Source organism: Aquila chrysaetos, chromosome 17, assembly GCF_900496995.4.
Source record: "Aquila chrysaetos chrysaetos chromosome 17, bAquChr1.4, whole genome shotgun sequence".
Classification (NCBI taxonomy): Eukaryota; Metazoa; Chordata; class Aves; order Accipitriformes; family Accipitridae; genus Aquila; species Aquila chrysaetos.
The window spans coordinates 8065445-8079848 of NC_044020.1; the positions used below are offsets into that span (position 1 = coordinate 8065445).

General features: G+C 48.2%; 1 protein-coding gene across 3 annotated transcripts in view; it reads left to right on the plus strand.

Moving 5' to 3' along the window:
• Positions 1–665: 665 nt before the first annotated feature.
• The window catches only part of ATP6V0A4 (ATPase H+ transporting V0 subunit a4), a 28998-nt gene continuing 15259 nt past the window's right edge, over positions 666–14404 (plus strand). Inside the window, exons 1-10 of one of the 3 annotated variants that reach the window (XM_030041495.2) lie at positions 666–1180; positions 2993–3204; positions 3688–3766; positions 4460–4554; positions 5603–5728; positions 6134–6228; positions 7289–7415; positions 7999–8081; positions 12437–12530; positions 13986–14198. In XM_030041495.2, the coding sequence (XP_029897355.1) occupies positions 3088–3204; positions 3688–3766; positions 4460–4554; positions 5603–5728; positions 6134–6228; positions 7289–7415; positions 7999–8081; positions 12437–12530; positions 13986–14198 (1029 nt within the window). In that variant the 5' untranslated portion in view covers positions 666–1180; positions 2993–3087. Of the gene's footprint in view, positions 1181–2609; positions 2779–2992; positions 3205–3687; positions 3767–4459; positions 4555–5602; positions 5729–6133; positions 6229–7288; positions 7416–7998; positions 8082–12436; positions 12531–13985; positions 14199–14404 lie in introns of those variants that run through there. The other 2 variants (XM_030041494.2, XM_030041493.2) reach the window with 2 other exon arrangements.

A 14404-nucleotide genomic window follows, 5' to 3' on the forward strand; every position in this document is an offset into this window, starting at 1 on the left:
TTGTCAGGTCAGGGCTGCTGGGTACCTCTGAAAGAACAGATCTGAGAAAGGATATTTTTTTTTTTTTTTTTTTTTTTAAGCAGTATTTTACAATTTACATATAGCCATGCATTTTCATTAGCTCTTCTTTTGAAATAAAACTTCTTATGGGCGCTAGATTTAAGAGTGACCCAGCCAGCCTTATTTACCAGGATGAAACCCTGCCTCTTCTGACCCCAGTGGGAGCTAAGCCATTGGTTTTAGGAGGGACAAAATTTCTTTCTGGGAGCCCTCGCTTTAGCAGCTGAAGTGGGAAAAAGTCTACAAACCCCCCTTTTCCCCACAGCATTTGTTATTTCAAGGGGTGAGAATCAAGTTCCCTGTCAGCATTGCCCCAGGCTAGCGCAGCTCTGCTGACCGAGCCCCTGCCCTCCCAGCCCTCTCTATGCTCTAGAGCTCAGCCCGTCCCCCGGCTGCAGGAAAATCATTAATCTCCCATTGTTTCCCTGTCCGTTCCCCAGCTGCCTTCGGTAAGGAAAAACCAGCCAGAAACGGCGCAGAAGTTTTCCACCTCCCTGGTGACTGATCCTCCAGCCAGGGCTTGCAAATGTGTTTTTGTGGGTTTATAGCTCTCCGCATACAGCAGGTTTCAAAGGTTCTCGCTCGTTTTCGGGTGGCCGGGGCGGTGTGAGCCGGCATGCCCCATCTGTTATTAGCCTCAACAAGCCGTGTGCTGCCACAACACGGCTCGCGCTCGTGACAGACCTGATACGAGGGTCGTGACCGAGCCAGAAAGCGCCGGGTCCAGGCAACCCGAAGGTTGCTTTGGGACAGAAGGGGGTTTCGCTCCTCTGGTCCGGACCAGTTCTGACCTTAAAAGAAAAGGTTTGCCGTGCCCCGTGCGACACAGGACAGTGGGCCAGGGCGCTTTGCTCGCCGCCCTCCTCGCCCGGCGCGGTGCCCGCAGCCGTGCCAAAGCACAGCCCCGCTGTCGTCGCCTGCCGGGCCGGCCGGCCGGCCGAGGGGAGAGCTTGCCCCTTCCCCGGGGAGAGGTCCTGCCGGGAAGGAGCGTGGTGGTTGAGAGGTAAACCCCAGTAACGCCTCCTCCAAAGCAACTTCCAGCACCGGGATTTACGCTGCCCGAAACCCGGTGCTTTTTAACGCAGTGCAATACCGCTGGAAAATAGCGACCGGGGAAATTGTGAGTGGTTTTTCAATTAACTGTTCTTTTGCCAAAGCAAAAAATGGGGGGAGGGTGGGGGGGTGTTGATAGAGGCACGGCTGGCAGCCGGTGCCTTTGGGCAAGCCTCCTGTGTCTGCAGGAATGGAAGAAAGGCGAACGCCCTGCCTTCCTCGGAGCAGGGCTGGGGAGGGTTTCCTGGCTGGAAAGAGGTTTCTCTTTTTCTTTTTCATTTTTCTCTCATTCCAAATCAAGATGAAAGAGAGCCTTTGGGGTTTTTCACTGACTGGTTACCGAGGAAAAGTAGAACCCTGGCTTTGGATGGTTTGAAGCAGTTTAACTAAGACATTTCTAAATATTTCACTTGAGTTTTCTTCTTTTAATTCTAAGGTTTTAACATTTTTTTATGGAATGTTTATGGAATATTTTTTTATCTAAACTGCAGGTTTAGCAATACAAACTGCTTTAAATTGTAGTCTCTTCACACTTTTCAGTCTAAAGAAGTTAAGGTGGGACATTTTGATGGTCTTTTAAACTTTTTGAAAATCTTTCAAACTTTTTGAGAATCAGAGCTAGGGAACTTTTTGACTTTCTTGCATGAGTAGTGGGGGTCTCTTGCAGCTTTTGTGTCTTTCCTGTGAAAAACATAGTTTGCTAAAAAATGTCTGACCAACTTTAAAGATTATATTCTTACTCAACCCACTGGAGCTGGTACATGATATGTTTTCTTTTAACAAGCTACTAGTTATCTTATATTATATCTTCAACTTAAATCATTTAGTGAATGAGTACCGAGAGTAAGACAAGGAAAACTCACAGGACAATTGAGCAAATACAGACTTGTCACTGCAGTGCTCCTGTTAAACAAGCATTTAATATCTTGCAAAATTTTTCTCTCACATTTAAGATAAATCTTTCATATATTAGAAAGAAAGTTATTAGAATCCACATTAAAAAAATTGTTGCAAGATGAGGTTCATGGAGAGAGAAAGGTCTAAGGAGAACTGAATTCCCATCCCTGTTAACAAGTAGAAGTGAGGTTATAAAGGGGTTTTGTTTTGCTATTTATAAAATGTAGGCTTGCTACAAAATTAAATGCATGCAAGAAGTGTATCTACCTGTGTGTTTTTCTCTGGGAAAGAATAATTACTCTGTCTGTGCATGCCAATCAGTTAATTTTGTGCAAGAACAACTAAAGGCAATTTGTATGTTCAGGTTACTCGAAGTAAATTATAAGAAGCATTTAGACAAAAGGAACTTTTGTGAAATGCATGACATTTCATGTATCTCATTTTGAAAACTGTCCTTTATGGGGAGAAAATGTTTTTTAAATCTTAAGGTTTGTTTTAATTTAAATAAAATAGTCTCCTCCCCATCCCCATATAACATGCTCCAGATGTGTTTGCAATATTGCGTTCACACTACCAATGAAAGTGATAAAAACTAGTCAGGCCTCTTTCACCCACCTAATTGCAAGGTGAAATTAATGATTTTTCTTCTCTGTGTTGTAGAAGACAAAGAGAAATCGAGTCCTTCACGAGCTCAGCAGCCAAAACCCAAATAAAGGGCTTGAGTGCAGCGGTCTGAAGCGTCTTCGGTCTAGCAGAGGACAGGGCAGGGTATTTGCTCATCACCTGTCCTAGGGGACCAGTGGCTCCCCTCTGTCCTTGTGTCACACACATACCTTAGCATCTATCACTGCTCTGGTGGGGTGAAGCCTCACGTGGGTTTGAGGAGGCTTTTAGGAGGTGAAGAAACCCTTTTGAAGGACATGATGGGCAGCATCGGGTTAGCTTCCAGCACCTTGACTCAGTGATCCCAATGTTCCTGCAGTGCTTGGCACCTTCTGGCACCTCCCTGGGCGAGGAAGACTGTGCCGCTGCCACCGAGGTCCCCACGGACACCCAGGTCGGAGGAGGGCGGGCGAGATGGCCTCGGTCTTCCGGAGCGAGGAAATGAGCCTGATGCAGCTCTTCCTGCAGGTGGAGGCTGCCTACTGCTGCGTGGCTGAGCTCGGGGAGCTGGGTCTGGTCCAGTTCAGAGACGTGAGTAGCGCCCGGCCGGCACGCGGAGCTGCACCCCAGGGTGTGCTTGTCCTTCCTTCAAAGCACTTGGGGAAGGTGCACCTGCAGGGTGGTCAAAAAGCCCGTGGTGAGAGCGGGACTTCCCCAAAGCCGTTCTGAAAGCCAATCGCCGTGCCGAGAGCCGACTCATCCCTGAGTCCCCATCCAGTGCTCTGCACAATCTTAGGATGATTCCTTCCACCACCAGAAAACCGGGGGTCTCTCCATGAGAGTCCACCTATGATTCCTGCTGTCACAGCAAGACTGGGTGGAAATGAGCCTAATATAAGGCCATGATGTCCTTGGCCATAAGGAAACCCACGGTATTGCCCTGCCTCTAGGAGTCTGTAAGATGCAGCAGTGTTGGCCATCCGCACCGAAGGCATTCGTTCTCTGCTGATGTTAAAAATGAGTGCAGCAGTGTGCAGCCTCCAGCCCCAGGCTTGTTTTCCCTCCTGTTTTTAGCTGAATGTGAATGTCAACAGCTTCCAGAGAAAGTTTGTGAATGAAGTGAGAAGGTGCGAATCCTTGGAGAGGATCCTGCGTAAGTAAACGCTTGTCAAATGCAATCGGCTTTCTGCCAACTGGTGGTGTGGGATTTATTTCTTTGTTAAGTGCTCTCACACTGTGGAGCAGAATTAGTGGCAAAATCGTGATGTTTTCATCTGAGCCCCTGGAAATGTTTTGCATGTGTCAGCTAATTACCACTTCACCCCATATGGGCAATAAATTGTTGCCCCTGTTTTGAAAATGGTTAACTGAACTGAAAGGAAGTTAATTAGCTTATGTAAAATCACAAGATAAATCTGGGGCTGGGCAGGAGGCTAATCCAGATAACCTGGCTCTTTTACACCAGTACAATGGGGAAAAATCCTTAAAACCCAAAGAGCAGAGCTTGTGGCACCTGCTGCCCCATGGATGTGTGTCCTGTGAGCTCTGCACCCCCCCCCGACACCAGTGCCCACCATAGCCGCTGTGACGGTACTTGCCATTGCTAGAGTGGAGGAGCTACCATGACTTCAGGAGAAACAGCGTCCTCGCTAAGAAAGGAAGCTGTGGGGTGGCCAGTTCTTGGTGGCTGTGTATATGCACTGGGATGATGGCCCTTGTATATCGCTGCGTCTTGTCGCTCCTCGACGTGATGCCTCGGTCCTGGCAGGGGGCTTAGCAGCAGCTCGTGACCAGGATGATGCAGCGGCGATGACTGTATCGAGACTTCTGTGTCCTTTCCTTGCAGGTTTTCTGGAAAATGAGATGGAAGACAATGTTGAGAGAGTCAAACTCGAAAAGTACCCGGAGGCCCCCCTGCCTCGGGAAATGATTGATATGGAGGTACAGAATTTGACGTTGGCCAAGGAGAGAGAGAAGGGGATGTGCACCGTGATGTCTGTGTAATGTGCTCGATAGAGCCCTCCCCTGCAAGGCAGGACCCCGTAGCTGAGGCTGACAGGGCTCTCCTTGCCTCTGGAGATGCTCCCCGGGTCACTGTCTCAGCAGCTAGGTTAAGGCTGGTCTTACTGCACGTTCCTAAAGGAGCCCAGTCTTTTTACCGTCCCCGGTGAAATATCCCTCTGGTCCCACATGTTAATGGAAAGGTATCACTACCACAGAATGCCCCCATCATCATGTAGGAGAGAATAAGAAGGTTTTAACCAGGAAAGCTGATGTTAGAACCGGCTTCACTGCGTAAAAACTCCAGGGTGGTCTGTCCTGGTGGGAGTATGGTTGTGATACGGTAGTACTGGGGCCTGACACAAATATTTGTGCCTTGCTTTTAGATGCGCAAGGGATGCTTTATTCTAGCCCAGCTGGAAGCTAAGTTTACCGACTGGGTAATTTTAAAATGCTGCACATGTAGGTGACTAGGAAGAAAAATCATGCTTTCCAAGGGCTTCAACTTCATAAGCAAGGTGGTTGCATGGTGTGTTCCTGGATGCACAGCCTCGCCTAACTTTTGGCCTGTAGCTAATGAACCTAAGCTAATGGCCATGTTATAGGCTGCTTCTGTAGTCAGTAGACTGACAGCCAGTCCACCTGGGGTCTGAGATGTCCTGCAGGGAAACACAGAGGTGCCAAGACAGGCTGAGACACCCACACCGTGCACCCACTTACCTGCGTGTTCTTCGGTCAGATGAGTCGGAACTCTAATGCCAGAAGAGGACAAAATGTCTAGTAGGAAATGCAACATTGGGAAAATGAGGCATTTCCATTGATGAATATCTTCCTACAAACTCAGTGTTCACTGAAGTGCTCATTGAGTATTTCTGTATTCCACCCTTGAAAAAACCCAACCAACTATTGTTTGAGATTTGATATCAGCTTGGTAAAGGGCCATTGATCTGCTTCAGAGTTTTTCTGGATGTGCTTGGACCCTAAACAGACGGTGCTGGAGAAACTTGAAGCTGAGCTGCTGGAAGCCAACCAGAACCAGCAAACACTGAAGCAGAACTTCCTCGAGCTGACAGAGCTCAAACACCTGCTGAAGAAAACCCAGGACTTCTTTGAGGTGAGAGGCCTCTTTGCTCTTCCAACAGAGATGTAGAAAGTTCCTGAAAATACTGACATTTTCATTTGGTGTGTGTAGCTGTTATTTATTTTTAATCAAAACCCAGCAGTCTTTACCACAAGCCAGTAAGATACTTTTGCAAAAGCACCTCAGTCGCTTTGCAGCCTGCATCGCTCTGTGAGTCAATGGGGTTCAAGAACTTGGTTCCCAGATCTCTTTGAAAATGGCATTTATGCTTTTCAGTTGCTTAGACATAGTTTACCTTTTTTTTTTTTTTTTTTTCTTTCCTTTGGTCTAAATCTCTGTGGAAAGCTACCTTTGGGGGAAAAAATGCCAGGAGAAAAATGTGAAAACAGTTTTCAAACTGGCAATGCTGAATAGTTTTTTAAAACTAATGTTTTCCAGGCAGAAACCAATCTGCCAGATGATTTCTTCAGTGAAGACACATCTGGACTACTGGAGCTGAGAAGCAGTCCTGCTGCTGCAGCTGCCAAGCTGGGGTGTGTATTGGTGATGGCCCCCAGCTTGGCCAGGCTTCCCACCTGCACTGCATTGCTATGACACTGGTACACTTCCTTCAGCTCCTTAGCAGGGGTTGCTCACCAGCCCCTTCAGCATAGCTGTTTAACGGAGATGAAAGAGTGACTGTCCTCTAAAGTTATCATCAAAGCTATGCTCAGGTTATGGATCAGTGGGACAAACGGACTTTTACTTCCAGGCCACCGATTCCAGTGACCCCTTAGTAGATAACCGAAAATTGTTATCTTATGGCATCTCACCTGTGGCTTATGGACTCAGGCATCTGGCTTACCAGCCTGGTCTTCAGGGATGGATGTCTAACCACAGCAAAAAGCCACGGGATTGCTTGCCCTGGGCTTTGTCTGCAATAGAAAGTGGCACAGAGGGTGAGAGTTAGGGGAGCAGAAACACCACCGTGCGTATCGCTGACGGTAGTTTGGTAGACAGCATCGACTCAAACAGCTTTTCCTTGTGTCTACAGCAGCTAGGTGTGGTGAAACTCTCTGATGGTGTTCTTCCAGGCTAGCGTTTTTAGCCGCTCATGCTGGTATTTCTGAAGTCCTGTTCAACTCTTTTATGAGCAAAGCATACACCTGCAGAGGGCTTGCCTTGGTGGGTGTATGCCAGCATGTCATTCTGCACTGCAAAGGTGCAGTCTGGTGCTTTCTGGGAAAACAGGAGGGCGTAAAGATAAACCACCACTTCAAAATTGCTGCCTCCTACCTCTGTCGTTCAGGCAGTCTCTCTTCGTGTGACTGTAAGCATCTCTCTGTTCCTCCATTTCTAGCCAGAATTGTCTCTTCTTTTTCTGTTGATCTGGGGAGGACGTACAATGTTGTAAAGAAAGAGCAAAACAATAAAGTCAATAGATTGAGATAAGAGCCAGGCTTGAGCAAGGAGGTCTTTCCTAGAAGGGCCTACAGCAGCAGCAGAGCCCTGGCGACCATGGACTAGAAAACAAGATTGTAAAACCATGTGTGTTACAGGTCCTAAAAGACTTAGAATGGGCTTGTAATTTATTTATCTTTTAACTCTACTCAGATTTACAGCAGGGGTAATAAAGAGGGAAAGGATGATACCCTTTGAGCGTTTGCTGTGGCGAGCCTGCAGGGGAAACATCTACCTGAGGTACACCGAGATGGACACCCCCCTCGAGGACCCTGTGACAGTAGGTACCAACCTAGTTTTGCTTCACCCTGCTCCTCGTGCATGCCTGTGACCTGCAGAAACCCAACTGGGGCCCTGGCCGTGCCACACCAGAGCTGGGTGTCTGAAGGCAGCCTGTAGAAGAAAGGCAGGAAAGTTTGAGGATGGGAGAGGGTTTTTTGACACTGCTTTCCCCTTTTGCCGTTATCGAGGTGGCTTCTTTTTCCTGCCTGGTTAAGATACGTGTGAGCCCTAGCAGGGTGGCTGTGTTACGGGGACCACCGGGGAGGTGGGCTGTGGCTGTCCTCACCTGGGGCTGGCCACGGAGGGTCGATTCCTCTTGGTGTCTCTGGGGTGAGCCCTGTGCCCCGGTGGACCTCCGGTCCACCACCTCTCCACTCCACATTGCTCCTTCCCCCGTAACCTAGAGCTGCCGCCCGTGCCTGGTCCCTGAAGCAACATCTAGGGAAAACATTGCTGTTGGAAAACTGGGGCTGGGGGAAAAGAACAACCCAGTGGAGAGGCTGCCAAAAAGAACCCACCACGTTTTCCGCACTGGACTCTTTGCTCTGGGTGCATTAAATTCTGCTTGAATTGTGTTGCAGAGAGAAGAGATGAAGAAGAACGTGTTCATTATCTTCTATCAAGGAGAGCAGCTTAAACAAAAAATCAAGAAGATTTGTGATGGGTAAGGCAGGTCTGTGGGCACGCCACGGTGACTCCCGTGGAGGTGTTTACTTGCCAGCCCAGGCTGGCTGAATTTGGAGCTGGAGATTAGATCTCCAGCTCTCCGGCTGTCAGCTCTGCCACCGAGCTCCCTTCCGCTCCTCAGCTCTGCTGCTCCTAATCATGAAAGATATCCATTACCTTGGTACTTGGAAATTGAGGTCCTAAATTTTCCAAAGTGACATAAAGATCTTGGTAGCTTCAGCTGCTAGGTTTTTAACTTGGGACAACTTAAAGGGGACTGGTTTTTAAGAAATACTCAGCATCCTTCCCCTGAAAATCAGGGGCCCTCACTTGGGCGCTGGGAACATGGTAATCCCCGACCTGCTCTCAAGCCTTCCTGCATTTCATCGTGAAAAGATGATGCTGTGGTTTATTCAACCCTTTCCCAAGGCCTTTGAGCAATATCTGTGTAATCAGAGACAGAGCCCAGGAGAGAAATGAAAGCTTCATACAACCTGACTTGTTTCCACCCTGTTAAGCATCTTGAAAAGATAATTCAAGTTGAATATTTTGTTACTCTTTCATAACGCTGATGACCGATGGGCTTTGTTGCAGTGTAAATCAGATTTGACGAGGGGATCTGTCTGCTGTCACCGAATCCATTTCAGGTATAGCCCCTCGGCCAAGCGGGGCCGGCCAAGCGCCTGCAGGAGGTCGCAGGGAGGGGGTGAGCGATTGCTCTTGCCCGACATGTGCATTCAGGGCAGGTCTTTCCTTACATCCTGCCTTTAATCAGAATAAAAGCAGGAAGATCAGTTCATCCAGCTGGGAGAATTGACTTCAGTCCCATGAAGCACCAGACCCCTGGGGACTATTAACAGTTCCTGCATTAGAAATGGGACTCTCCAAGATGCTTTCTATGGGCAGTGGGGGGGCAACACTCATCCTGAGAGCAATTCAGCCCTTCTAAGGTGGGCATCTCTCTGTCAAGCATCCGTGTGAGCATGGATGGCTGGAGGAAGACTCCCAGCTGTCAGTCACTGATTTCTGATCCTGAACCTCAGACGTGGAAGCAGTTTTGCCATCGCCACTGTGCAGGGTCAGTCTGCTGCTGCCAGTGGTCTTTGAGGTTTCAGCGAGTCTCATTCTCTTTCCGGCTTACAATTTCCTGCTTATGTCCCATTTCTTTGCCTGCTTTTTAGATGCTGTTCAGTACCCTTCTCCCCTTCTGCACTCATGGACAGTTGCTGGTGGTGAACGCTTCCCATTGCATTTGTCCCTGGGCCTGTGGCCTTGCGAGTTGCCAGACCGTACATTTAGAGCTGGCTGGGGTTGCCCGCAGAGTGCTGCAGGTGCTTAATTTTGGAGGTTTTTTTTTTTTTTCCCCCTGCAGCATTTTAAATTCCCTGCAGTCAAAAGCCCAATACTTTTTTCTGGGGTGGGAATAAAAGAACGGGCCATGCGATGCCTGTCAGCATTTTCATTATTGATTGAACCCAGAATCATCCAAACCGGAGGCACGACCTTCTGCAGCAGGTTGCAGCTGGGAGCGTGGGGCCAGGCGGCACTGGAATTTTGAGCAGATCCCTGCAGGGTGGGCCATGACGTGGAAAGTTGTTATGAGCTAGTGGCATGCATGTGGTGGGAGGTTCGCGGAAAGGAACATAGACTGGTTTCTCTCAGGCCCTTGTAACTGAAGGAAAACATACCTACCTAAGACAAATTCACAGGATGTCCTTTGCGGTGTTAGTGCACTGGTTTTTGTTTATTGCCAGCTAATCAGGCTACACTTGAAATCATCCTTTATGTCTTTCCTTCCTCTCTTTTACATTTTTTCCTTGCTGATATGCACGTATATACGGATGTTTTGCTGAGTGGCAGTTTTTTACATGTATTAATCCCATGACCCTCCTTTTGAGTTCTGTGGGCGATCAGCCATCCCTGGTACACAGGCCAAGACATTTTGGTCTGGTCCATCTTTAAGGCAGGGTTAACTATACTTGAAGCAGATGGCAGTGTCATTCCAGCCCCAGCAGGACATTTCTGCTTAGCACTAAGTCATCATTCATGACAAGTAAATATCCTGCAAAAATCATGGGACTGGTATAAGCCAGTCTCGGGCAAGGCAGGCTAAGATTTGTTTGCAGAGCAGTGTGCCTCAGGTTATGCTTGTAGTCCCTGCTTGACTCTAATTGGTAACATTACTCTGCCAATTTCATGAGCATTAAGTCCATGCACAAATTTATTAGTGAGAGGTGTAGAGGGAGCAGGGAGGAGGAAAATGTAAGAATTTTTCTTTTCTTCCTTTTCTTGCGGCTGCCTCAGTGCTAATGTGAATACTAAACTGGGTTTATCAATGTAAGGATTCCCTGCTGAATTCTCCTGGAGCTTTCAGAGACGTCTGTGCCATTAGGGCAAAGCTGATACTCAGTATGCAAAATGGCTGTTAAAAGATCAAAGCAACACTGCTGCAATAACGTTATTGGAAACGGGGGAACTGTACAGCAAGGAGGAATAAGCTTTCAAGTTTGATTAAAAATCCTTATTAAAGATGAACTAAGAGCTGTGAAGAATAAGAAGATGGAAATAATTAGGTAGGGTGAATAACCTTTTGAAACGAATACCAGGTGTTGAGTGAGGAGAGATTCAATTTTGGAAAGGGAAGTTTAGCTGAAGAGCACGTGCTGTCATTACACACAGCTCTGGGCTGATCTCTGGGAAACTGCAGAGTGTTCTGTTCAATTTGGAACTGTCCTCACTTGTGTGTGTGCTGGAACTGATTTTGGAGAGCAGGTGGTGATATATTCTGCGCTCAGACAAAGCCAGAACGCGATGCTTATCTGTACACAGAGCATGCACGTTTTTGTCTCTTAAACAGAGATAGACCCCTATGACCCTGTTACATCTTCATTTAATTCATCTCACGTGCAGAAAGGCAGCCCTTCAGCAACCCTAACAGCGTAACTCCACTGCAGGACGGTGGAAGTGTGTTGCCTTAGGTGGGCAGAAGATGTCCATTCTGTAAAGAGCAGTGATCTCTTTGTGCAGACCTGTTGGGGCAATGTTGAAGGACGACATTTATAATGCCCTTGAAGTGGCAGGGCTAGCACAAGGACTAGATACCACTGCACAAACCGAGTAGGAAAAAGTGGAGGGATCTCTGCTATTTAGTTACCGCAGCACCTCAGCTCAGTTAAAGCTTGTAGGCGCAGAGCCTTGCAGCAGCGCACCCTGTGATCTGCAAGGTCCCGGTGGGAACTCCTTGTGCCTGCTCTTTGTGCATGAAGTATACTCTGGGGCTTGTTTTGCAGGCAGGACGGGTAGCTATGCACTTTTCAGAGAGACATGCAACTCATTCATTTCTAATTGTCTGTATTGGGCTCATATAGTGGCTTTAAGACACGCAGTGTGCTGTATTATTGTAAGCACCTTTACACTAGTGTGACTTGTATCTACACTAGAGAAGTTCATGTTGCGTACTCTGGATGAAGCAGTATACAACACCTGCATGGAGGTAAGACCTTCACTCACATATTAGAAGCCCACATTAGTCCTTATTATACCACGCTAAACAAACCAGCTGAATCTCCTAAATAGAGCCTTGCGGGTAAGCTTATAAAAGCATTTATACTGGCCTGGCCACGCCACATCTAAGCTGACATAATGGATACCACTCTTGGGTGTTTAGAAAACTTCACCCATCCTTCCCTTGCTCCCAAGCTGTCTATAGCCAAACAGATGGACCAGAAGCCAAGAGCCGGGTGCATGGCCATCCTCCTTTTGTTTTACTCCTGGATATGCAGGCGTTTGCTTTTTTTTTTTTTTTTTTTTTTTTTTCCGCAGGGTATTGACTTACACAGCCTGCATGCACGAAGGGTGTTTGCTTGCCGTGCAGCAGTAGCTCAGCTGATGTCTTCCCCCAGTGCCTGCGAGAGGGTAGTGCAGAGACGGCGAACACCGTATTTTTCCAGCCTCAGTGCAAGAGGGACATCTGTTGGCTACGGGTTATGGGGCTGCATTCGCCAGGGTGGGCTTTTGTGGCTCCTTGCAGTTCAGGCAGCTTGTGGGCATAAGGGAGGTGCCTACATATTAGTGCTGACCACTGTATAAAATCAGGTACCTTGTAGTACCTGAAACAGGGAGTGGTTTTTTCAGCTAGAACAGATGAAGGGATCCTTTTTCTCATGAAGAGGTCAATGTACCTTTTCGGACCTTTCTGGGAGAGCAGGCACAACTTTGTAGTATGTAAGAAGAGTATACTACGGGGTGAGGAATAAAGTCTGGTTTCCCCACCTTTGAGCTGAGAAGAGTCCAGAGGGAGGAAAAAGTCAGTCAAATAAATAGTGTTTCTCGCTTTTCTCTTACTGAGACTAGATTTCGTGCCATAGTCTATCCCTGTCCAGAGTCTGCCACCGAGCGCCGAGAAATGCTTGATGAAGTCAACACAAGGATCGAGGATTTAAACACAGTAAGTGGCAGTGGCTTTACTGGGGTCTGAATCCTGCAAGTGGGACCTGCCCAGACATTTGTCCTGTCTGAAACGCTGTGGCCACGGCCAGATCCCAGGCTTGTTTTGGGAGCTGGCTGTGCAGAGCTGGCCGGGGGCTGGGGATGAAGCCACCAGCCCAGGAGCGGTCCCCCGTACCGATTGCAGAGGCCAGTGCTTGTGCTCTGCTCTGCCCATTTACACCCTGCAGGAGCTGCTGGAGGACAGCCTCCCATGTGAGGGCTCAAAACCTACTTGCTGCTGTTGGCCATGCAGAAGTCAGAGGTTTAGACCTTATGGTATGGGGCTACAGGGCGGAATCTAAGGTCATCAGCAGGCTACAGGTATTGTAAGCAAATTGCACATTGTTCAAAATGGTTTCATCTAGCTCTTACAGCATGGTTTCCCTCAGCAGCTCGCGAATTTGTTCAGTCACGACTGTAGTACAACTATACTAGGCTGAGAGAGGACTCTAAAGATTTATTTTATATTTAAATTAGGTTTTCTTTACCAAGGAAATCTCAGGGCACTTGTCACACTAACAATAGAAAGCTAAGACTGCCGTTATAGAAGTACATGTCTCCAACCTCTTTACTCCAACATTTAACACAGGGCTGAAAATTACAACTTCAGTTGCTATGGGTGCTCAGTACCTTGTATATCCATATGCTGTATCAGGACTTCGCACCTTTTGGAGGGAATCCTGCCTGTGACCTTTGTATTGTCGCGCATGACAGTCAGTGGGTCCCGAGGCAGAAGGCAATGGACACCCTGCTTACCTGAGGTGGCCCATCTAGCAGTTGACATCCTGCTGTCACCCCACTCTGTGGATGCCAGTGACTGCCAAGCCTGCACACAGGTCTGCTTCCAAACTGACTTTCACTCCTGAGCATCGTGGGCAGCTAGGCTTCTTCAGCGCCTGTAGACCACACAGGTTATCTTCCTAACATGTTATCTCCATCACTCATTTATGCACCAGCACTGTGGTGGCCACGTGGTGCATGGAGGTCCCACCAGCGCCATGAGCTGTAGCTTTGGCAGCGCAGGCACGCTCATGGATGTGATGTGCCCCAAGTTCGTGGCACAGAGCTGCCTACAGGAGATGGCAGGGTGGGAACGCATGGTGAGACGTAACCAGTCTGTAAGCAACTGGGTAAGGAGCCAATACCACAGCTCAGTAACTCCCGATGGTCTCCTCTACACTTACAGAGGCTTGGGGCCATGCAGGGAGAGTCCTTAGCGAACAGCATTGTGCACCTCATGTCAAGTGCTCCTGTGTCCAGACCTGCACACACTGCCCTCCAGGATAACCCATACGTTCACATGAATCACTCCCTTTCCACAACCCTCTTCCACCTGCCTTCCCCGAATAACTGCTGAGTAGATCATGCCACCTATGCCTTCCTACCCTGAGCGCTGCCTGTGCTGTGCTTACAGGTGATAACCCAAACTGAGTCCCACCGCCAGCGACTGCTGCATGAGGCAGCAGCCAACTTGTGGTCCTGGGGGATCAAGGTGAAGAAAATCAAAGCCATCTACCACATCCTGAATTGCTGTAACATCGATGTCACCCAGCAGTGCGTCATTGCAGAGATCTGGTTCCCAGTGGCTGATGCTGGGCGGATAAAAAGAGCTCTCCATCAAGGAATGGTAAGAGACCAATATTCTGGGTCCCCGAGCTCTCACCCAGACTGCATTGTTTATATGTTGACCATATGTTCAGACTGCTGTCTGTTACCGGAATGCTGGGCTCCCTTTTCTGTTTTAATTAAAGTTGAGGTTGTTGCATGATTGCTTGGCCTAGGGGAGTTTAAGGTCATCATTAAATCTTAGCAGGCTTGTGATCGACCCACGAG